The sequence below is a fragment of the Camelina sativa genome, chromosome 10 (assembly GCF_030686135.1).
Source record: "Camelina sativa cultivar CO46 ecotype springtype chromosome 10, ASM3068613v1".
NCBI classification, from domain to species: domain Eukaryota; kingdom Viridiplantae; phylum Streptophyta; class Magnoliopsida; order Brassicales; family Brassicaceae; genus Camelina; species Camelina sativa.
This window is the reverse complement of record NC_141889.1, coordinates 11,717,372-11,740,704: the sequence shown is the minus strand read 5'-3', so window position 1 is coordinate 11,740,704 and position 23,333 is coordinate 11,717,372. Positions and strand designations below refer to the sequence as shown.

General features: G+C 36.8%; 5 protein-coding genes and 1 pseudogene across 5 annotated transcripts; 1 reads left to right on the top strand and 5 right to left on the bottom strand.

Moving 5' to 3' along the window:
- Positions 1–404: 404 nt before the first annotated feature.
- Positions 405–2,026, bottom strand: LOC147936015 (putative 57 kDa heat shock protein). The gene is made up of 5 exons (XM_087469391.1): positions 1,883–2,026; positions 1,358–1,728; positions 1,214–1,240; positions 1,049–1,102; positions 405–923 (listed from the first exon to the last, which is right to left on the bottom strand). The coding sequence occupies exons 2-5, from the start codon at positions 1,446–1,448 to the stop codon at positions 595–597; spliced, it is 501 nt and encodes a 166-aa protein (XP_087325517.1). The 5' UTR covers positions 1,449–1,728; positions 1,883–2,026; the 3' UTR covers positions 405–594.
- Positions 2,027–3,134: 1,108 nt separating this feature from the next.
- Positions 3,135–5,363, bottom strand: LOC104733580 (putative 57 kDa heat shock protein). Its single transcript, XM_087468556.1, has 3 exons — positions 5,327–5,363; positions 4,754–5,197; positions 3,135–3,460 (listed from the first exon to the last, which is right to left on the bottom strand). The coding sequence occupies exons 1-3, from the start codon at positions 5,361–5,363 to the stop codon at positions 3,135–3,137; spliced, it is 807 nt and encodes a 268-aa protein (XP_087324682.1).
- Positions 5,364–5,989: 626 nt separating this feature from the next.
- LOC147936014 (putative 57 kDa heat shock protein) lies at positions 5,990–7,609 on the bottom strand. Its single transcript, XM_087470354.1, has 4 exons — positions 7,573–7,609; positions 6,995–7,408; positions 6,740–6,790; positions 5,990–6,550 (listed from the first exon to the last, which is right to left on the bottom strand). Exons 1-4 carry the CDS (start codon positions 7,607–7,609, stop codon positions 6,213–6,215), a joined length of 840 nt encoding a protein of 279 aa, XP_087326480.1. The 3' UTR covers positions 5,990–6,212.
- A 317-nt stretch (positions 7,610–7,926) lies between these two features.
- Positions 7,927–10,065, bottom strand: LOC104731951 (putative 57 kDa heat shock protein). Its single transcript, XM_087470353.1, has 8 exons — positions 9,900–10,065; positions 9,418–9,768; positions 9,272–9,310; positions 9,129–9,158; positions 8,948–8,971; positions 8,815–8,844; positions 8,680–8,703; positions 7,927–8,441 (listed from the first exon to the last, which is right to left on the bottom strand). Exons 1-8 carry the CDS (start codon positions 9,940–9,942, stop codon positions 8,122–8,124), a joined length of 861 nt encoding a protein of 286 aa, XP_087326479.1. The 5' UTR covers positions 9,943–10,065; the 3' UTR covers positions 7,927–8,121.
- A 3,988-nt stretch (positions 10,066–14,053) lies between these two features.
- LOC147936013 (uncharacterized) lies at positions 14,054–17,744 on the top strand (annotated as a pseudogene).
- A 529-nt stretch (positions 17,745–18,273) lies between these two features.
- On the bottom strand, positions 18,274–20,053 carry LOC147936012 (uncharacterized). Its single transcript, XM_087468555.1, has 5 exons — positions 19,962–20,053; positions 19,288–19,393; positions 18,740–19,137; positions 18,545–18,626; positions 18,274–18,453 (listed from the first exon to the last, which is right to left on the bottom strand). The coding sequence occupies exons 1-5, from the start codon at positions 20,051–20,053 to the stop codon at positions 18,274–18,276; spliced, it is 858 nt and encodes a 285-aa protein (XP_087324681.1).
- Positions 20,054–23,333: the final 3,280 nt, after the last annotated feature.

Sequence of the window (23,333 nt, the reverse complement as noted above, 5' to 3'; positions counted from 1 at the left end):
ATAGAGAGATGAGACAACCATCATCGTCTTTGTATACTTCATACACAAACAAGTTGGTGTTTTTAAGTTTTTAACTCGTGAAATCGTAATAGTAACCATAAGATCTTTTATTTGTGTATAAGATGTAGATGTTGAAACACCATTTTGTACAAAAAAAAAGTGTATGTCACGTTTCATGTGCAAGTGTGAACATTTTCATAAGACTAAACGTTGATGAATTCTGTCCTAATTGTCACAAGGGCTTGTAAGGTTTCAGTGCCCAATAGATTACAGAGCTAGTCTTGTCTTGGTTGTTTCTCTAGTGTGGTAGATTTTTACACATTTGCATTTGATAGTGACCTTAGAAACAGATAAAACAACTAATTAGAGAGACTCATCAAGGGCAGTGCGTTTTGCAAAATAAGTTGTGGCGTTCAAACTTCAAACATACCAAAATATGTTTTGTCGTGGAGATATCATCCAAAGTACTTAAACATAAAACTGACATAATCCTTAAAACAACGAGACACACTATCCGGATCAAATAAAGGGTCCACTCAAGAGAAAACGAGATTTAACAGAGACCCAAAACAAAGCTTCATGACGAAATCATCATCAAACAGGAGGAATAATCAAACGGATCACACCACTCTTGGCAATGGTCTTGATCTTACGGATGGGAATGTCGACTGCAGGAGTGGAGAGCACAGCGACGTCACCAGAGTAGAAACGTCCACCTGTGTCGTGGCCACGAGCAGGAGCTTCACCAGTCACCTTCACTCTCCCATTCTGGACTGAGACGGTGAAGTTCTCTTTGGGAACGCCCGGCATGTCAACACGAACGTAAAGACCACCGTTTTGGAGCACCTTAGACTCGTAAGGCATCTGAGATCCTTCACCCACACATGGATGTGGCATCAATATCGGACCAGTGCAGTTTGGGTCTACTCCACATATATACATCACAAACAACAACAAATATTCCTAATTAGACCAGACCAAACACTCTTCTCCTATAATATACACAGTGTAAGTCTTGCAGAGGAGAGAATATTAGATATGTGAATACCATTAGGATCCGACGCAGGAATAACGTGACGAGCCGTGGCATAGCCATTGGAATCTATGACCGGAATAGAAAGAAAGAAAAACAGAGTACTGCAAACATTAAAATCTATGTAAACTTATATTTTGTGTGTTGATGTAAATTAGAAATTTCAATAAGAAAAGTTACCTTCTCCGTCAGGGCCACCAATAAACGCTGTTAGAAAACAAAATTCCATCTATTAATCAGATAATTTATCCTATGAATCTTTTAAAGTAACTAATTAATGATAAAATAAAGTTAAGGTTTTTGTTTTGGGGATAAATAACATACAGATGCAAGGAGGAGGTGGATCCTTTTGAGAACAAGTCGGAGAACTCCATCGGACATCTGGGAGGTGAAGCCGGAGTAGAAGCCATGGCATTTGCAGACGATTTTGGAGTTGATACCTTGGATAGCAAGCTTGGGACGAAGAGTGGTTCCGTCGTAACACCGGACGGTAGCGTCGTACTTGTGCTCTTTAGGAGCGTTCCCCAAGATACAAATGGCTCTGTTCGGCTTGTCGAGGAGGACATCGATGCCGTTGTTTGGAACTCCCGGCATGTCGAACCTAAGGTACATGTCATCGTTCTCCAGCGGCATGAACTCGATGAAGCCTTTTGGACCACTTACAAGAAACGGGTTGTTGATTGCGTAGAACCCATCTGCACCCATCATCGATCAAACACCAACAAACAAAGGAAATCACAAAAAAGATTAGATTTTTATCATAAAGAAACGATTTTTATATATGGGTTAATAAAAGGAAGGAGCAAAAATGATAACTTTATGAAACTGATGAGATTTTTTTAGTTAGACCTGGAGATTGAGGAACGAGAGAGACAGGGCTGACCATGATTCAACGGCTGAGTGAAGCTTTTCTCAGAGATTTGGTTTGTGAGACTAATAAGGGTTGAGATCTCTCTCTCTCTCTCTCTCTCTCTCTCTCTCTGTGGGTTCTTCAGTTCTTCTTCTGGCGTTTAGGGTTTTGGGAGCTTTTATGTAGGAGGAGGGAAGGAGTGTTGTGTTGTCTGTCTAGTGAAGAAAGACACGACAAAACACAAATGGGACACGTGTTGTTTTACTATTTGCGATTTTCACCAATAATAATCAGACGCGTGTTGTTTTCTTTTTGTGATACAGCTTTCTTAATTACGTTGCTTTATTTAGCAGAAGAAATAGTGCATTTGTTTTGTGTATTAATGACATACTTACTAAATTAGTGAAGTTGAAAGTAGCAAGTTTTTTTTTAAAATAAATTATATTACCAAAAAGCAATTCGAATGGTAAAGTAATTATCTAATGAAGTATTCTTTTTATTCGTCTGAGATTTGTATTTATCTGAAAGTTGAAAGTTGTAACTCTATATATACCATGTTTCTTTCTGTAATCGGATATGTCCATTAATTTAATACAAAACATATGTGTATCACTGTATCAGTATCAACAAGCCTCTCTAATGTAAGTCTTTTGTTTTTAGTGCTAGCAAGTGTCATTCAGTCATTGATATATATAAATCATATACGAGAAATTTAATTAGAAAAGCACGTTCATGCATACGATTCATAGTATAATGAAATTATTATTATATTTGGATTTTATGTCACAATGGCAAGATTTTAAGTTTCATAGTCATCATTCATACCAAAGAGAGGGTCGTCAGTGTCACGGCGACAAGTAACAATCAAACAATTAATGAAGTTAATTTTAAAACAAGTCAAAGAAAAAAAGAACAAATAAAAAACAAATGGTGGAGAAAGGTATAGTCAAACGTGAATACATACATTACATACAATCATACATACCAAGAGGGATGACCTGCAACAATTGGAATCAACAACACAAACCCATGAAATATGTCAGATAGATACATTACTATATAAAAACAAAAGACTAATAATATGACATATCTCTGGTCTATTAACCGAGAGATAATAAAAGCAGAACAAAAAAAAAAACAAAATAACCCAAAACAATGCGTGACGCTTCTTGACACTAATGTTTCATCAAAGAAGAGGATCAAGTGCTTGGCACAGCACTATAATAAACACAAGGTCTCATCATGAAGTCATCAAACTGAAGGGATGAGGAGGCGAAGCACACCGTTCTTGGCGATGGTTTTGACCCGACGGCTAGGAAGGTCAACAGGAGAGGAGAGCACAGCCACGTCACCAGAGTAGAAACGGCCAGCAGAGTCGTGGCCACGAGCAGAAGCTTCACCAGTCACCTTCACTCTCCCATTCGTGACAGAGACATTGAAGTTCTCTTTTGGAACGCCAGGCATGTCTACACGCACATATAGTTTGCCGTTTGGGAGCAGCTTCGACTCATAGGCCATCGGCGATCCTTCGTTCACACCAGCGTGTGGCATCAATATCGGACCAGTTAAGTTGGGGTCTGCTCCACATACATATATATATCCACACCAACAAATTAATATTTCCTTTTAGAACAACCAGACTAGTCACTATACTAAAGCCAAAGATCTTAGTCTAGATCTATACTAACAATTCTATATTTTTATAAGTACAACATATATATAAGCTTGCAGAAGAGGGAATATGTGAGTTAATACCATTAGGATCCGTGCCAGGGACAAACCCGTGACGACGAGCCGTGCAATAGCTACCTACATATACATACCACAAATAAAAGAGAGTGTAAACATTTAAGGGAAGTAAACTATGTAATTGTATGTGGGCAAGCTCAAGTTGAAGAAGTTCAGGAAGCTGTACAAAATATGTCTGCACAAGCTTCTGTCTCGGCATAGACGTCTGATGTATGCACAAGCATCTATCTGATAAAAGAGCATCAAAGGCCTGTTGATTGGGTTTGTATGTCTTGGTTTTGAAGATTTATGATATACTTAAGGCATGTTTTGGGATATTACTTGGAGGTAAAGCACGAAGAAAAAGGAAGCTTGAAGATATTTAGAAGATTTAATGGAAAAAAGAAATATTCGTTTAACAAAAAATAAAGTTAAATGGAATATTTTCTCTTGATTTTAGGAAAGTTGTTAGTCTTGGGAGAGGCAAGAAATCCCTTAAATATAGAGAGTCTAAGACTTAGAAACTTATCTTTTTAGAACTTGAAAAAGAGAGGAAAAACCTTGAAAGCCTTTTGGCATTTTTGGGGGAAAAGGGTGAGGGTTTTTGTTTCTAAGTGAGAGTCCTGGGTGTAGATCAGTGTTGTTGATCTTAGAGATCTCTTAGTGGGTTGGGAATAGATTGGGAACAAGCTAAGAAAAGATCAAACATGTTTGTGTAAGTCCAATATTGAGCACTAACTGTAATTGTGCTCAACAAGTATTATCAACAAAGTTTGAGGACGTAAGCATATTTGCTGAACCTCGTTAAAAATTGTGTGTCTCTTGTCTCTTCTATACTAACAAATTATACACATACAGTATATAGTTCAAAATTAAAAGTTTGTGTATGAAATATATACCAAATTATGGAAAGTTATTGAAAAACAACAGACCTAACTGAATAAAAAAATTACCTTCTCTATCTCAGCCACCAAGAAGCGCTGTAGATAACAAAATTCATCGATTTTTTCATCAGATTCATTTATGGAATACAATAATATATAAACATTACTACATAAAAAGAAAGGGTTTGATTGTCAAACCTTTAATAGATGGGGTTTGATTGTCAAACTCATAAACACTACTATATATGATTATCAAACAATAATATATAAATTTAATATATGGGATTTGATTGTATAAAAAAAAAAAAAGGTTTGATAAATATATACAGAAGCAAGGGCCTTGAGTAGCAATGTGGGTCTTTGCGAGGATAAGCCTGAGAACACCATCGGACATGTGGGAAGTGAAGCCGGAGATGTCATGGCATTTACAGACGAGTTGGGTCTTCGTACGGCCGACTTTGAGTTTCGGTTTAAAGGTTATACCGTAGCTCCGGTGAGAGCCGTCGTGGGTGTTCTCCTTCGGTGCATAGGCGTAGATCGTTACAGCTTTTTTGGAATCGTCAATGAAAACTATCACACCATCTTGTGGAACACCGGGAAGATCAAACCTGATGAAGGTGTCTTCGTTCTCCAATGTCTTAAACTCCATCAACCCTTTTGGCCCACTTGCTAGAAACTGGTTGTTGATTGCGTAAAACCCATCTGCAATCAACAACAAGAAGCAAAAAAATGATAACTTTATCCGGAAAAAAAAAACAAAAAGGAGGAAACTTTGATTGGTAAAAGAGCAAAATGTAAGTGAGATTTTGAGGTTTGGTTAGAAGATCTTGCCTGGAGATTGAGGTACATGATTTACAGGGGCGACCATGATTCAGCGTCGAGTGAGAGATTTGTTGCTAGCTAGTTTAAAGATTAGGGCTTTCTTCTCTCTCTCTCTCTCTCTCTCTCTTTCTCTGGGTTTTTGGGATATCTTTATGGGAGAGAAGGAACAAGACGACGGAGTAGTCTGGTGAAGGACACGACAAAAACACTAGCTAGGGGACACGTGTCTCGTTCATTTTTGTGAATTTCAACCAATACTAGTTAGACACGCGTTGTCCTCTGAAATTAACTTTCTTTTAAGTTGAAATAGAGCATTTCTTAACTACAATCGACGTCAGATTTGTGTATATTGGACATACAGATACAGTAATTACTAATTTGTGTTTATTGGACATACAGATACAGTAATTACTAATTACCGAAGTTGTAATAACTTGAAAGTATATAGCAAGTTGCTTAAGCAATTAGTAACTCTTTTACCAGCACTATTTGAACCAAGAGATAATCGGTTCTTGTTTTCGGTTTGGTTTGACTGCTTGTGGTGTTGGGTTGGAGAACTGCTTTGGCAGCTGATAATCCCATTAATGTTTCTAGGCTTCTAGCTCAGAAGAGAGAGTCAATATATGTTGACAAGAATCCTATAAAAATCCTTGGCAATTCAATAGAGAGATATTGGAAACTGATAGAGAGATTAAATAAAGGGCAGGCGTGTTAGACAACATAAAAATTGTCTTATCAAAATAAGTTGTGTCGTGGAGACATTATCCAAAATACCCATAAAACATAAGTCGACATGAACCAGAAAACAACGACAAAATCCCGGGGAAAAAAGGGTCCATTATATTCTAGATGAAAGACGTCAGATAGTATATATAAGAAAAAACACAAAGTCTCATCATGAAATCATATCAACAGGAGGGATGAAGAGGCGAATCACACCGTTCTTGGCGATGGTTTTGATCCGACGGCTAGGAAGGTCAACAGGAGAGGATAGCACAGCCACGTCACCGGAGTAGAAACGGCCAGCTGAGTCATGGTCACGAGCAGGAGCTTCACCGCTCACTTTCACTCTCCCATTCGTGACAGAGACAGTGAACTTGTCTTTTGGAACCCCGGGCATGTCTACACGCAAGTATAGTTGGCCGTCTCGGAGCTGCTTCGACTCATAGGCCATCTTCGATCCTTCGTTCACACCCCGGTATGGCATCAATATCGGACCAGTTAAGTTGGGGTCTGCTCCACATACATAAATATATCCACAACAACAAATTAATATTCCCTTTTAGCGAATAACCAAACTCACTATATATACGAATTAAAGGCAACAAGGATATCCACATCTCTATATATAGTAATACCAATTCTGAATATTTATAAGTACAAGATATAGTATAAGCAGGGAACTATGTGAATTACTAATACCATCAGGATCCGTGCCAGGGAGAAAGCCATGATGACCCGGGTCACAGCTAACTATAGGACCAGAAAAAAAAATTAAAGACAGTGTGTAGGTACTATACAAGTTTGTTTATGAAATACCAAATTATGGAAAGTTAAATTATTGAAAACAACAGATCGAACTGATTACCATCGCCGGCTCGGCCACCAATAAGCGCTGTAGAAATTAACAAACTCAATAAGTTATTATTCATCAATCAGATTATCGAAAAGAATAACAAACAGTGAGCCAAAAATATGAGTTTAATAGAAATATACAGAAGGTAGGGACATGTGTAGTGGTGGGGGTCTTGTTGAGGACAAGCCTGAGAACACCATCGGACATGTGGGAGGTGAAGCCGGAGATATCATGGCATTTGCACTCGAGATGGGTCTTCGTACGGCCGATTTTGAGTCTCGGTTGAAAAGTTAAACCGTAGCTTCGGTCAGAGGCGTCATGTTTGTTCTCCTTCGGCGCAAAGGCAAAGATCTTTACAACTCTTTTGGACTCGTCAATGGAAACCGTCACACCGTTTGGTGGAACACCGGGAAGATCAAACCTGATGAAGGTGTCTTCGTTCTCTAATATCTTAATCTCCACTTGCCCTTTTGGTCCACTTTCTAGAAACTGGTTGTTGATTGCGTAAAACCCATCTAAAACCCACCCACCAGTCAACACCCAACAACAACAAACACACAAACAAACAAAAAATGAGAACTTTATCCAGAAAAAAAAAAACAAAAAGGAGGAAACTTTTTGATGGGTAAAAGAGCAAAATGTAAGTGAGAGATCTTGAGGGTTGGTTAGAAGATCTTACCTGGAGATTGAGGTACAGGATCAACAGGGGCGACCATGATTCAACGTCGAGTGAGAGATTTGTAGCTTAGCTAGTTTAAAGATTAGGGTTTTCTTCTCTCTGATCTCTCTCTCTCTGGGTTTTTGGGATATCTTTATGAGAGGGAAGGAACAAGAAGACGGTGTAGTAGTCTGGTGTGAAGGACACGACTAAAACACTAATGGGACACGTGTCTCTTACATGTTTGTGGTTTTCAACCAATACTAGTTAGACACGCATTGTCCTCCTTTTTATGAAATTAACTTTCTTACGTTTTACTGTACTACTTTATTAGCAGTAATAGAGCATTTATTAACTACGGTCGACGTCAGACTCGTGTACATTGGACATGATTACTGATTAGCGAAATTGTAACTTGAAAGTATCATAATTGTCTTACGTCTACAAATTAATTAAAGTCCATATAAATAATACTCGGGAATCCAAAAGAAAACAAACAAGACAATTCCAAAAGCAAAGCATGGATGATCTTCTAATTATTAAAGAAAGATGCGATGAATATTTAAATTACTAGGGAGGGATAACGAGACGGACGACACCAAGCTTGGCATTTATCTCGATCCGACGGCCGTCATAGCCTCTAGGGACAAGGGCGACTTTGGCTAAGTAATTACGCCCACATGAGTCGTGCATGGTAGCAGGAGCTCGTCCTATGATGGTGACAACACTGTCCCCGTCAATTACCACCGCGACGCTGTTGTCAGGAACACCAGGCATGTCGATACGGATAAACAGACCACCGTTCGGGAGCTGCTTTGGCTGTACAGCACTCTTGGATCCCTCCAACACTGACGGGTGTGGTAGTATGGTCCAACCCGCGTGCGCCGGATCTGTCCATTTTGATGTAAACACACAAACATTAGTATATCAATATATATAAAAAAACCCTCTCTCTTAAGTCTTTTGTTTTTAGCAATAGAGTAATTGATATAGTCAGTAAGTGATATATACGAGAAAATACACACGTTACGTTCATGCATTTGATAGGCATACGATTCATACTCTTAAGTTAATGAAACAAATATATTTAGAAATTATGTCACAATGGAGAGAGTTATAAGTTCGTACCAAGAGGGTCAGTGCCACGGGAACCTATACAATGAAACAATCAATGATATTCATTAGTTTATATAACCAACCAAGTTGTCTTTAATTAGGCCGCTAATTTATAACAAGATGAGAATAATATCTAATAAAATATACCTTCTGGGTCAAGTCCACGGCGATGATCAGCTGCAAGATTACAAACAACATAAAGATGAAATTTCAGAAAAACTAGTCAAAGATAAAAAAAAAAAAGATATATGTAGTACTCAAACGTATAATGTGTACATACCACCAGAAGGATGGCCATCTGCGTCTGCAACAATTGGAATCAACAAGACAAACCCATGAAAAATGTCAGATATATGTACATTACTATATAAAACAACCAAAGACTTATTTCTAAAAGAGGCTCTCAAATGATAAAGACATCTTCTCTGATCTATTAACCAGAAAATAATAGGAAATTATACCTTCTGGATTATAGTCACGAGTGATGGAAGCTGCCAAAAGTCATCATATGAAAGATAAAACATACATATCACATTAATAAACAAACGATAGAGATAATGAAAAATTAGAACACAATTAATCAAAAGATTAAAGTTATACATACCAAGGGAATGAATATCAGTAGGCATCTTTGCACCCCTAACTAATTAAAATTAACAAATACCAAAACAAAAATTAATGTCAGATTATATTATTATTACCAAAAACAAAAGACACATTTTGGAAAGAGTAATAATGAAGATCACTTACAGGTACAGAAGGAAAAACCATGAAGATCGGTCTTCTTCTTGGTGAGGATGAGTCTAACGACACCGTTTTCGATAAAACTCTGGAAGTTACTGATAACGCAGCAGTCACAGATGAGTCCCGTGGCGGTACCGTACTTGCGGTGAGAAGAATCGTGTGGGCTCTCTTTCGGTGCATCTCCGGTCACGACAACAGTTTTCTCCGACGGTTCGAGACGGACGACGACAGTATCTTCCTTGACTCCTGGGAAATCAAGCTTCACGTACAGATCAGGGGTCTCTTTCAAGTACTTGAACTCAATAAACCCTTTTGGTCCGCTCGCTTGGTATGGATTGTTCGCTGCGTAATACCCTTCTACACAACACACCACAAACAACAAATACAGAAATAGAAACGTATCAGTCTACGTACTGATCAAAGATTTTAGTATTATTAAAGAAACGATGGAAGAAAATGAGAATCTGTTATGTTTTAAAGATCCATACTTTGAAGGGATTGAGGGATCGGAAGCATGTACAAGATCGGCATGGTTACGGCGGCTGAAGATCTTTTTAGGGTTTTTTCTTGCTTTTTGAGATCTGTCTTTCTTCCCTCTCTCTCTCTCTGGTCTTTCTAGGGTTTTTGAAGGTTTTAATGAATGGCGAAGAAGCTAAATGAAGCTGAGAGAGAGAGAGAGAGAGAGAAAAAGAGTATGGTGGTGGTGGTGTCAGGTGATAAACGACAAACTCTATTTCTATACGCGTGTCTTAGCCATATTTGCCAAAATTTTCAATTTTCAATATATTCAAAAAACAAACAAAAAAAAAAATCATTAAAACGTTTCGTTTTCATTTTTCAATACATATATAGTCCGTACACTGTGAAAGATAAAGTTTCTTTAATAAGACGACGACAGCCAAAAAAAAAAAAAAACGAAAAAAACAAAAAGGTTGGTCATGAGCGGTAATTTGCAATTTGCAACAATATAATGTACACAATATACGACAATTTTTTAAAACAGAAAAGTATAAACCTAATAGTGATGGTCAGGTGGTATTCTTTTTCCCAAGTATGTTCGGTTAATTTTTCAACACAAACGTTCGGTTTTTCAGTTTGTTTTAATATTTTTTTCTTCATTTTGGTTTTACAAAATTTCCGATTTAAATTACAACCATATAAAACCATTTGTATAAATCAGTCTCTTTAGGTTTGATTGGATTTCAGATTGATTTGGTTTTTTCTTAAATAAAAATAGATTTTCATTTATTTTGTTTTTTTTAAAGAGAAAATACATAGAAAAAAAAATTACAAGAAAAATAAGATCTGAAAATACATAAAATAGGAAATTAATTATTATTTTATTTTTACACTCTATAAATCACCATAGTATTCTTCAGCCCAAGCTCCATGCATTCCCAATCCCGGCCAAAGTTTGTAGATTTGTCAATATCAGTATGCGCATATCGGCGTTTAGCTAAACATATGTAATGATTTTGTACGATTCAAAGACTGAATCGATCCACGAACAAGCTCACTTATCTCTCACGACTCTCGTGTGTGTTTGCGTAAAAGAAAGAATACCAAGGCTTTTACGAGTTCGAACCCCAGATCGGAACCCTACGTCTCACCGGAGGAATCACTCCCGAATCCACTAAACTCAATGTTTCTCTCTCTTTCTACAAGATCTCTCAATCTCTTTCTATCTTCTGTTACAACTGAATCGAATAAGATCTAACAAAGAAGTAGAAGAGACTAAGTATGCGAGCTAACAAACCAGCTCCATCACTCTCACATGAGATGCACGTGCCTCGTGACACACTTCTCAAACCGAAGACCTTCCTTGTAGAGTAGAGTCTTTCCCACACTTAGGAAACTCATCTCATTACGAGTCAGAGGTTTCCATAGAAAAAGAAATTATTCATTGTCTCTCCAAATCAAAAATCACTCGTAATGAATAATATATTCCGCGCATGAGGTCGGTGGCCGTTGTTGATTGTGTATTTCATCAGATGCAATTCTAAGAGAAAATCCAGAGCTGGATCTTGGGGCTTTTCATAATGCTTAGAGCAATGATTGCCTCTTTCAACTGCATGATGTACTTCAAAACCTTGCTTTTCAAGGGCGATTATATAAACTCGACTAAGCTTGTATAAATTTCCAACGGCCACCTTAGTGCCTGTAAGACGATATTTGGGAAAAGCTGAGTCTTACTCATGTACGTCTGCTAACAATGCTTCTATCAATCTTACTGCATTTTCGAGCTGAGAAATATTCGTAAATGGGCACGTGTTTAAGTCCCAAAATACAGACACTTTATCATCTGCAAAAAAAAAAAAAAAAAAAAAAGAGAGTTAAATCGCAACAAGAAAAAGTTATATTAACTAAGAAGAAACTAACTTGCAGGTGAAGTTGATGAAGGAGCTGAAGCTACAAACCAAGAGAAAAGGAAAATGAGAATACCCAGAAACAGTAAACGCCTACACATTATACTAAGATTGTTCAGGATACGCCAATAGCCAAGTGATGAATGGGGGAAACAAAAACCCTAGTTCATATCTAAAGAGAAGCAGATAAATGGAGTGGAATGTGAAGCTCAAGAAATTTAAATTCCAAGAGGAGATTGAGAATCTCAAATCTTACCATAAACTGAGTTCGAAAACTGTCTGGTAGAAGAGGAGGCCATGGTGAGTGGAGATGAATTTAGGGTTTTGGCTGAGAATTCTTCATATGGAAGAATATGAATTTAGGGTTACATATACAAAGGCTTTATAAAGAAAAGCTTGAGAGTCTCTTATTAGCCATTCCAGAAAGTTCCAAAAGTGTAATAAATTTCGTCCTTTCTTTTACTTGTGCCATAACTACCAATTAAATGATATTAAAAGGTCTTGCGAGTTGCGACGAGATCCATGAAATATACGTAGCCTAACAAAATAAATTTTGTTTTTTCAGAAATTATTATAAATCGATTTGATTCTTACCCCACCAGAAAGTCTAATGTATTTATGTGTGTGGTAAATACGAAGTTATTTTCGCAGAACACACCTTTTCAAGAAGGCCCTTTACCAGGAAAAAAAAAAACACACCTTTTCAATAATCTACACATAAAGAAAAACTATTTAATTACATATCATTGGTTTTTGTTTTTTCAAAAAACAAAAAAAAAAACAAAAAGAATAAAGATCAAGCAAGATTCTGAAGTAGAAGAATGATGATGATATAACAAGCCCTTTTAAATGAAATTAGAAAATAGTTATGATCCACAACCATAAAAAGTACGAATGACCTTTCATTCTTCTTTAAAAAATAGTTATGATCCACAACCATAAAAAGTTTATTCAACTTATTTCATGCTGATGTTGATGGGAAGAGGCGAAGAGCCTATCGCTAAAGTATGATGGCAAATGAGAGACAGAGAGGTCATTGATTGATTCAAAGGAAGTCATAAAACTCCAAAACTATAATAATACTTCGTACATTCTTTTGGTTGTGGATGTTATTGCACAAGAGACAAGAGATACACAATTTTTAACAAAGGTTCAGCAAATGCCTATGTTCTCAAACTTTGTTGGTAATATTTTTTGAGCACAATTACAGTTAGTGCTCAATATTGGACTTACACAAATCTAAGATCTTTTCTTACCTTGTTCCCTCTATTCCCAACCCACTAAGTGATCCCTAAGATCAACAACATTGATCTACACCCAGGATTCTTACTTAGAAACAAAAACCCTCACCTTTTTCCCCGAAAGATGCCAAAAGGCTTATAAGGTTTCTCCTCTCTTTTTCACGTTCTGAAGAAATAAGTTTCTAAGTCCTAAACCCTATATTTAAGGGATTTCGTGTCTCTCTCAAGGCTAACAACTTTCCTAAAATCAAGAAAAAATATTTCATTTAACTTTATTCTTGTTAAACGAATATTTCCTAATCCCATTAAATCTTCTAAATATCTTCAAGCTTCCTTTTTCTTCTTGTTTTACCTCCAAGTAATATCCCAAAACGTGCCTTAAGTATATCTTCATAAATCTTCAAAACCAAGACATACAAACAGAATCAACAGGCCTCTGATGCTCTTTCATTCGACAGACGCTTATGCATACATCAGATGCAAGTGCCGAGACAGAAGCTTGTGCAGACATCATTACAAGAAAACATCACCAATCCTGACAACATTTCCGACCGATATATTGGTCGGTTTATATTACGACCATTTTCTAACCGTTAAGCGGCTCGAGTAAAAGATGGTTGGTAATCGGTTGGAAATTAGTGACACATTCATACGGTTGGACATCAGTCGGAAATTACCGACTAAACTACCAACCATTAAATCCGTCGGTAAAAACCGACTGTTTTCCAACTAATTTTTCGACAGATTTTATACTTAGTCGATAAATGGTCGGTTTTAAGCGACCGGTTTAATCGTCAGTAAACGGTTATCTATTTCCTACCCATTTCCGACCGACAGATTACCGTTTGGGATTCTATTGGTAAACGGTCAAAATCATGTTACTGTAGCAATTGATCTGTTGCAATAGATTCGTTAGTTACCGTTGTCACATTCAAATTCGGTCGGAAATCGGTCGGTTACGATCTGAAATTGGTATATAAAATTTGGACATATGTTGTGTCGTTGGTTGTGAGAAACAAAATCCAAACACTTACAATGGCTTCACAAAATCAAAATAAAAAAGAATGGATGTATAATACGGGATACAATTCTAATATTGGGCTTTTGACGGAGGAGTTTGCTAATGGACTCACCGAATTTATGGAGTTCGCCACTGATCAAGAAATCTGCAAAAAAAAGGGTATGATGCTCTGTCCATGTCCTATTTGTGATAATAATAAATTTATAGATATAAATATGGTGCGGAATCATTTGTATAGTTATGGGTTTAAACCAAATTACGAGGTGTGGTATTATCACGGAGAAGTTAATTTAGGGAATATAGCTAGTACTAGTGCATCTGTTGAGGTTCTTGAGGAACAATTAGAAGAACCTAGAGGCGGAAACATAGGTATGGTTCAAATGGTTAATGATTCATTTCGTGAAAATATTCCCTCATTTATAGAAGATAGAAACATAGGAGAAAAACCGAATTTAGAAGAAAGGAGATTTTTTGATATGTTAGATGCAGCTAAGGTGCCGATATATGATGGTTGTAGAGAAGGTCATTCCCCTTTGTCAGCTGCAACTAGGTTGATGACCATAAAGACGGATTACAATCGTTCTGAGGATTGTGTTGATGCAATAGCTGATTTTGTGAAAGATTATTTACCAGAAGATAATCTATCACCGGCTAACTACTATGCGGTGGAAAAAATGGTGTCCGGTCTTGGTTTGCCATACCGAATGATTGATGTTTGCATTGATAACTGTATGATTTTTTGGAGAGCCGATGAAAACAGGTCATCATGTAAATTTTGTCGCAAACCTCGTTATCAAGAAACCAGTGGGAGAGTACGAGTTCCGTATAAGCTGTGTGGTATTTGCCATTGAGTGAAAGACTGGAAAGATTATACCAGTCTGATCGCACAGCGGCTCATATGAGGTGGCATGCAGAGCATTCTAACCAAGGAGATATTGCACATCCCTCGGATGCAGAGGCATGGAAACACTTTCAAGCAGTTTATCCAAGTTTTGCATTAGAGAGCAGAAATATTTACCTTGGGTTATGTACAGATGGTTTTAATCCATTTGGGAAGCATGGGAGGCAGTATTCATTATGGCCAGTCATTGTAACACCTAACAATTTACCGCCATCTCTGTGCATGAAACGAGAGTTTTTGTTCCTCATCATCCTTGTTCCCGGACCAGAACATCCAAAGCGATCTCTTAATGTGTTGAAACTTACGATGTTTCATGTCAAGGGAATTTTATGGATGCACGGTGTTGAAACTTACGATGTTTCATGTCAAGGGAATTTTAGGATGCACACAGCGTTGATGTGGACCACAAGCGATTTTCCAGCCTACGGGATGCTATCAGGAAGGACAACGCATGGGAGATTATCATGTCCATATTGTCAGGATTATACAGATGCATTCCAATTAAAGCACGGCCGAAAGACGTGTTGGTTTGATTGTCACAGACATTTTTTGCCAAGCCGTCATCCATATCGTAGAAGTAAGACGTTGTTTACGAAGAACAGAGTTGTTCGAGATACTCAACCACCAGAGGTTAGCAGTCAAGATCTGTTAACGCAATTAAGAGATTTTGGTGCAGAAATGACTCCAGATTGCGGTGGAAATGGACATGTTCCCGTTGATGGTGTAGGCCAGTATCACAACTGGCATAAACAGAGTATTTTCTGGAAATTGCCATATTGGAAAGATCTTCTATTAAGGCATAATCTTGATGTCATGCACATTGAGAAGAACGTTTGTGATAATTTGCTGAACACAATGTTTAATGTTCAAGGGAAGACAAAAGATAATTTAAAGTCGAGATTAGATTTGTCTGATATATGTGCACGTGTTGGCCTACATATCATGGCAAACGGCAAAGGTCCAATTCCTGTATTTAGATTGGATCAAGATGCGAAGGAGGCGTTTTTCCAATGGATTATCTGAAGTATTAGATTTCCTGACAGATACGATTCTAACTTGCGAAATTGCGTTGATAGTTCAGAAGGTAGGTTATCTGGGATGAAAAGTCATGACTGTCATGTTTTTATGCAACATCTTCTCCCATTTGCATTCCGGGAGCTTGTACCTAGAAACGTTCATGAAGCTATTGCAGGTAATTCTAAATAAGTTAAGATTATACTTAATTAATAACTACTTTAATTTGTGCAATCTTGATTTTTGTAATTTTTTTTGTAATACTAGGGATATGAGCTAGACATATGCACGAGATCACTCACAAGAGATGGGATTCGACATCTAGAGGACAATATACATGTTATCCTTTGTAATCTTGAAAAGATATTTCCACCGTCTTTCTTCGATGTTATGGAGCATCTTCTGATTCATCTTCCTAAAGAAGCAGCACTTGGTGGTTCAATTCAATATAGGTGGATGTATCCATTCGAGCGTTTTATATTCCATCTAAAGAAAAAGGTAAAAAATTTAAGCAAAGTGGAAGGTTTTATCGTATCTTAGAGCATTAAGAAACATCTAATTTCTCTTCATACTATTTCGCACCAAAAGTCCAAACAAAGAGCAGAAAGCCAGGCTGTAACGACGATGACGGGAACAAACCGGTTTATCTCACCCTTGTACCTGACATCTTCGCAAAAGTTGGACGTTTAAGTGGAAAACGTAAGAAGGGGTGGCTCACAGATCAAGAACAAAGACACTTGCATACATATATCTTACTCAACTGTGAAGAAATATTCATATATGAAAGGTATATTTAATTTTGATTAAACTGTTTTTTTCAATTAATTTTATTTTTTTATTTATAATTAATTAATTTTAGTTAGGCATATATTTTCCAATTCTAGTTTTAATTGTATAATTAACAATTTTCTTTTTTGGCAGGATATATGTTGATCAACTAAGAATGACTAATCCAAATATTATACAGGAAGAACTTGGTAATATGAAATACAAAGAGTTTTCGCAATGGATGCAATTTTATGTGAGTTTAAATATTAAATTAACACTCTTCAGTTAATTTATTTATGGGACTGAATATAATAATAACTATCTATCAATTATAAATATATATAGGTGCATTCATGTAAGATGCAGGGGGAAGTCTTACCAACGTGGTTAGAAGAGTTAGTGGGTGGTCCACTGTCACTTGCTATGTGTTCACCAATGTATTGTACACGTGGTTACACATTCAAGATTTTTCGTGACAGAGCTAGCCAAACAACGGTGAATTCTGGGATATCTACATGTGCGGGTGATATTATATACTACGGTGTGTTGAAAGAAATCATGGAAATAGAGTATCCGGGCATCATCAATTTGAAATGCATATTATTTATGTGTGATTGGTACGATACATGTATTGGAAGAGGCGTTCGACATGATAAATTTGGTATCACAGAGGTTCATTCTAGAAGGAGACTCACCAAATATGATCTATACTTGGATCACAAGCAGACCAAATGTGTTACATTAGTTACCCAAGAATAACTCGGAAGAACGATCCTTGGATAACTGTTACGCAGATACATCCAAGAGGCCGAGTTAATGGGGTACATGACCATGATCCGTTGCAACAAAGCTCTAATGGGATTTTAAATTCCATTGATATCTCCATGGAAAATAATGTTTTGGTCGGTTTAGAAGAGAACACACTTGACGAGATACTAGAAAATTCTGATGCTGAGCTGGAAGAATTTGAAGAATATATCAATTCAGCATCATCATCTAAATATTCTTCTGATTCTGATTAATTAATGGAATGTAATTTTTTTTTTTTTTAATTCTGTAATAGTTTATTGGATGTAATAAAGTGTATTATTGAGCTTCGTCATGTTTGGTTCACATAAATTTATAATTGTAATATATGAAGTTTGATTAACATAGTTAAAGCACGTTTAGCCACTGAATTTAATTATAAAAATTTTCCAACTTAGGAAAACGAAATTACATATAATTAGTTTATGTTTAAGGTTGGTACTCGCGAGTATTATATTGTCTTGACAACATTTCCGACCAACATTAATGTATACACTTATGATTGTAAATATACTTTTAAACTTATTTTCCCCATTGTTTATTGTATAAAGCCTCTAATGGGCCAGTGTGTTCTCCATTTAGCCCATTTTTTAATTGTCTAAAACCACTAATAATTTTTTTTTAAATAAAATGTAAAATTTATTGGAAAAAAATAGTTTGGCATCAGCATTTGGTTAAAATGTTTAGAGTAATTTGGAAAAAAATCTATCTAAAGAAATTTTATGAATTGAAAAGAAATGGAGATTATCTTGAAGCAAGCCACAACTCCATTGCAGCCGCGTATTTGCCGTTTCCTTGAGTATAGAGAGAAAGCAGTGGGTCTCGGACATTTCGGTCGAGGAGTTTAATCAGAAGAGGAGCAGGGTTTGAGAGTTCCCCTTGCCTTCTACCATTGCGTTCCTTCCAGATAGTGTGGACTATGGCCTGGAAAGTGTAGCATAAGAGATATAGGGTGTCAGAGCTTTGTGTTGCATCCGTGAGTAGCGATAAGATGTGTCCCCATGATGTCGAAAACCTGTTGGTTAGGAGCTTTGCGGTGAGGCCTGTCCATATTTCCGTGGAGAAAGGACAGGAAAAGAACAGATGGTCTCTTGTTTCTAGAGAGCAAGAGCAGAGGACACATGATGTGTTAAAATTACCACCCTATGACTGCATGCGATCACCTGTTGAAAGCTTATTCAGAGTTGCTAACCAAGATATGAAAGAATACTTCGGTGTCGCTTGAGAGAACCAGATCCCTCTCACCCACTCTTTGTTACCCTGAGGTTTCCGAAGCTGCATCCAAGTCTCCTTGGTTGTAAACTTTGTAGTGAATCGACCTCCTTTCCCTTTCCATAACACTATATCAACTGCATCAGTCGTCCCAAGTAAACGTATCTCATCCAGAGAAGACTCTATTTGGTTGAGGTAGTCCACACGGTGTCTTCTTCTTCTATGGTTTAAAGCTTCCACAACTATGGCATATAACGGAATTCCCATATCAATGCAACCTCGCAGGCCTGCAATGTCCAACAGACAACCCAAACTCGACCACTTATCGTACCAGAAGGAAATGCATCTCCCACTCCTGACCTCGTATTTTATAAAATCTGATGCAATGTGCCTATACTTCAACAATTTTTTCCACATCCAAGAACATGTTGTCGTGGTTTCTTTGATCGACCAAAAGGAGCCTTTTCTCATTAAGTAGGTTCTCAACCATTTTGACCAGAGCGAGTTTGCGGATAGTAGACGCCATATGAGTTTTAAGTAGCTTACCAGGTTAGCTTCATTAAGCGATCGTAAACCAAGTCCCCCTTCCTCTCTTGGGAGACACACACATCTTTCCAAGCCACTTTCGCTTTCTTTGTGTTCAGGGTTGGACCTGACCAAAGAAACGCAGAACAGAGGCTGTCTATTTCTTTTAATACTTGGATAAAACTAATTAAGCTTCCACGATTCCACTCCTCTTTGCAGTCTCTTCTTCTTATTCTTTTCTCATAACCCTAAGCGTTATTTTCACAGTCTCCTCGCAGATCCACCGTTGTTTGTCGCATAATCAGCATTTGATTGCCGTCGTTTCACCGTTTAGTCAGCGCCGCTCCGCCATGACGAACCCACCAATCCCACCACCGGTTAGTTTTTGTTTCTTCATAGATCGATAAACCCTTAGAACGCTTCCCATTTGGATTAAGGCTCCACTTTCATTCTGTGTTTCTTTACACATGATCCAATTATGGGACTTAGGCTTCTCATATTTTCAATTCTCTTATTTGTATTATTTTTTTACTAACAGTTTTGTTTTCTCATTGTAGAACTTCAATCGTAATGCATTTCTTCAATATGTGTCACAACAGTTTAGTAGCTCAATACCAGAGTTTGACACTTTTTATAGGCCTTTCATAAGTGAAGACCCGAGAGGTATTATTCCAGACTCTGAAACCAATGCAAACAGTTCTGTTCCACCAGTCGATGCAAACGGTTCTGCTCCACCAGCCAATGCAAACGATTCTGTTCCACCAGCTTCAGTGGAGGACCTTCTCATTGCTCTAGGACGTGAAACTCTCAAGTATCTTCATCCCAAAGTGCAGCGAGGAGCTATTTGGTAAATTAAAAGTTAAACCAATATGTAAGATTTCTTAGTTTAGATTAGGTTAGTTATTGATGTTATTAACTGGTTTTATGTAGGTTTAAGCGTGATCCATATGGTGTAATTACAAAGTCTATCTTGAGAATGCAAAAAACAGATGTCAAACCTGCTTTCTTGACATATCGTTCTCTTCCCCTTGAGACAAAAGAACGGTGGTTTAAAGCTTTTGCGGTAAGATTACTTTTATAATATATGTTTGATTCACACTGGACATTTTTCAAATATGTGTTTTTTTTTTCTCAGCAAGAGTTTAACTGGGATCCTAGCATAACAAAAGTAGTTGAGAGGGAGTTTGAGAAACAAGCTGCCTATTCTTTCTCTAAGAACTTAGCTGAGTGGAAACAAAAATGAAAATGCAACAAAGAGAAACCTATACATATGTCAGGTGATTTATGGAAGGAGTACATTAATCTTTGGCGTGATGAGAAAGTGGAAGCATTGGCAGCAACAAACTCACAAAAAAGGAGAAGCAACCAAGATGGTGAAGGAATTCTTGTGCACTTCAATGGAGCTAAATCATTCTATAGGCGTAAACATGAGATGGTAATTTTGAGTTTTTTACATTTCTTAAGAATTATCATTCAAATGCATATTACTCATGTTCTTTTTCCATGTATATAAGACTATTGAAAATGGTGGAGTGGAGCCTAATATGCTGGATTTCATTGAGGATGTTTATAAAAGTAAAAAAAACTGGCAAGATTGTCTTCAAGAAGGCTAAGCAGATTGTGGAGACTTTAAAAGAACAGGTGCATGACCTCCAATCTATAGAGTCACTTGAAGATGGATCAGTTCAGCCTACCAAGCTCTCTTGTTCTGAGATAAACGATTTGGTTCGCAAGGTGCATGGATTTATTTTTCACTCTTAACATGCTTTTTACTATCTTAGATCAACACTTGGATCCTTGACACTTCTTCAGTCTTTTGATTTATAACATGATGTTTCCATATTTTTAACATTGATTCTCAGGCAATACCCAAAAAGAAAGGACACAGATTTGGATTTGGATCTCTTCCAGACCATGAAGAGTTAAATGCTCCCTTCCTACCCAGCTTGGATAATGAGAAGAAGTTAGAAGAAGCATACAACCAGATTTCTGACTTAGTTAAGGAGAAAGAGGAAAATACCAAGACAATCCAGTACTTGAAGGATGTTACTGAGAAGCTTCTCAACAAATTTCCAGACTCTCGTCCACCTGAAGAAGAAGAAGAAGATGATGATGAAACTCAAAATTAGAGCGTTTTAACTTTGCTGGTTTTTTGTTGTATGATGTTCTAAGAAAGTGAGTTACGGTTAATATAAGAATCTATTAATGTGGTATTATTGACAATATCTTATATTTATATATTTTTATTATTTTCTGATTTTCAATTAATTTAGCATTTTTTATTTTTAGTTAATTTTCATTTTCTGCATTTTACATTAATTTGACAATATTTTGGTCGGGAAATATTGGTCGGAATATCGGTTGGAATTTAAACGGTTGGGTAATGGTCGGTAATATAGTCTCGACCGACTTACACCGTTGGCAATGAGTCGGTATTTTCATAACCGAAATCCGACCGATTTTATCCAACGAAAATCCAACCAACGTTTCGGTCGGAAATTCCTGACCGATTTCTAACCAAATAAATTTCCAACCAGCTATTTCCGACTGATTTACCGTTGTCAGTAAATGGTTGGAAATGCCTCTTTCCGACCGTTTCCCGACTGATTTGACCGTCGGAAACGGTGATGTTTTCTTGTAGTGCATATTTTGTACAGCTTCCTGAACTTCATCTTCAACTTGAGATTGCCCACATACACTTACATTCTCCCCCTTTTTTACTGAGTTTTATAACTCAAGCACAACACTTCATGATTCTTGAAAATCCATAACAAAACTTCTTGAAGACTCCCCCATAATCAAACAACATTTTGGAAACTCCTCCATAAACAAGAATCATATTCTTTTTACACCATCTCCCCCTGCTTGAGTTGTAAAACTCATTAAAAAATATTAAGAGCTCAAGTTTACCTTGACAAATCTTACCATAAACTGAGTTCGAGGACTGTCCGGTAGAAGAGGAGGCCATGGTGAGTGGAGATGAATTTAGGGTTTTGGCTGAGAATTCTTTGATGGGAGAATATGAATTTAGGGTTACACATACAAAGGCTCGAGAGACTCTTCTTAGCCAATCCAGAAAGCTCCAAAAGTGTAATAAATTTCGTCCTTTCTTTTAGTTGTACCATAGCTACCAATTAAATGATATCAAAAGGCCTTACGACTTGCGACGATACCCATGAAATGTATGTAGCCTAACAAAATAAATTTTGTTTTTTCAGAAATTATTATAAATCGATTTGATTCTTACCCTACCAGAAAGTCTAATGTATTTATGTGTGTGGTAAATACGAAGTTATTTTTGCATAACACACCTTTTCAAGAAGGCCCTTTACAAAAAAAAAATAACACACCTTTTCAATAATCTATACATAAAGAAAAACTATTTAATTACATATCCTTGATTTTTGTTTTTTCAAAAAACAAAAAAAAAACAAAAGAAAACAAAAAGAATAAAGATCAAGCAAGATTCTGAAGAAGAAGAATGATGATGATATGACAAGCCCTTTTAAATGAAATTAGAAAATAGTTATGATCCACAACCATAAGAAAGTACGAATGACCTCTCAATCTTCTATAAAAAATAGTTATGATCTACAACCATAAAAAGTTTATTCAACTTATTTCATGCTGATGTTGATGGGAAGAGGCGAAGAACCTATTGCTAAAGTATGCTGGCAAATGAGAGACAGAGAGGTCAGTGATTGCTTCAAAGGAAGCCATAAAACTCCAAAGCTATAATAATCATTGTACATTCTTTTGGTTGTGGATCCTAACTATTTTTTGTTTTTGGGTAGACTCCCTCGTATCTAAACAAAATATAGCGTTAGGGTAACAAATATCTACAAATCACACGACCCGCATTGAATTATTATAATGGACATGGACATTTTATATATTGAGAAAAATATCTGACGGATGAGACTCTCTCTACAAGAGTATATAATCTGTACTTAAAAACACTTCAATTAGAAAATAGTATATAGAAAACGTTAGGTAGACTAGAACTTACTTTTATTTAAAACTAAGAGACGTGAGAGCTAGACAATAATGGTGGTGGCATGTAGACA

Excerpts from the sequence above, each read along its gene's own strand:
- LOC147936014 (XM_087470354.1), bottom strand. The coding sequence starts at position 7,609 with ATGGTCGCCCCTGTTGATCCTGTACCTCAATCTCCAG. Across the intron at positions 7,409-7,572 it reads TCCTGTACCTCAATCTCCAG|ATGGGTTTTACGCAATCAAC; the intron begins GTAAGATCTTCT and ends GGTGGGTTTTAG. Across the intron at positions 6,791-6,994 it reads ATATTTTTGGCTCACTGTTT|TTAGCTGTGACCCGGGTCAT; the intron begins GTTATTCTTTTC and ends CTGGTCCTATAG.
- LOC147936015 (XM_087469391.1), bottom strand. The coding sequence starts at position 1,448 with ATGCCATGGCTTCTACTCCGGCTTCACCTCCCAGATGTCCGATGGAGT. Across the intron at positions 1,241-1,357 it reads TCCACCTCCTCCTTGCATCT|CGTTTATTGGTGGCCCTGAC; the intron begins GTATGTTATTTA and ends GTTTTCTAACAG. Across the intron at positions 1,103-1,213 it reads TGGTGGCCCTGACGGAGAAG|ATTCCAATGGCTATGCCACG; the intron begins GTAACTTTTCTT and ends TTCCGGTCATAG.
- LOC104733580 (XM_087468556.1), bottom strand. The coding sequence starts at position 5,363 with ATGGTCGCCCCTGTAAATCATGTACCTCAATCTCCAG. Across the intron at positions 5,198-5,326 it reads TCATGTACCTCAATCTCCAG|ATGGGTTTTACGCAATCAAC; the intron begins GCAAGATCTTCT and ends TGTTGATTGCAG. Across the intron at positions 3,461-4,753 it reads TATTAAATTTATATATTATT|ACCCCAACTTAACTGGTCCG; the intron begins GTTTGATAATCA and ends TATGTGGAGCAG.
- LOC147936012 (XM_087468555.1), bottom strand. The coding sequence starts at position 20,053 with ATGAGAAGGTCCTCCACTGAAGCTGGTGGAACAGAATCGTTTGCATTG. Across the intron at positions 19,394-19,961 it reads TCGACTGGTGGAACAGAACT|GTCCAACCCTGAACACAAAG; the intron begins GTTTGCATTGGT and ends TTCTTTGGTCAG. Across the intron at positions 18,454-18,544 it reads GCAAAGCTCCTAACCAACAG|GCCATAGTCCACACTATCTG; the intron begins GTTTTCGACATC and ends TACACTTTCCAG.
- LOC104731951 (XM_087470353.1), bottom strand. The coding sequence starts at position 9,942 with ATGCCGATCTTGTACATGCTTCCGATCCCTCAATCCCTTCAAA. Across the intron at positions 9,311-9,417 it reads TGGTTTTTCCTTCTGTACCT|TTAGGGGTGCAAAGATGCCT; the intron begins GTAAGTGATCTT and ends AATTTTAATTAG. Across the intron at positions 8,704-8,814 it reads CCGTGGACTTGACCCAGAAG|GTTCCCGTGGCACTGACCCT; the intron begins GTATATTTTATT and ends TTCATTGTATAG.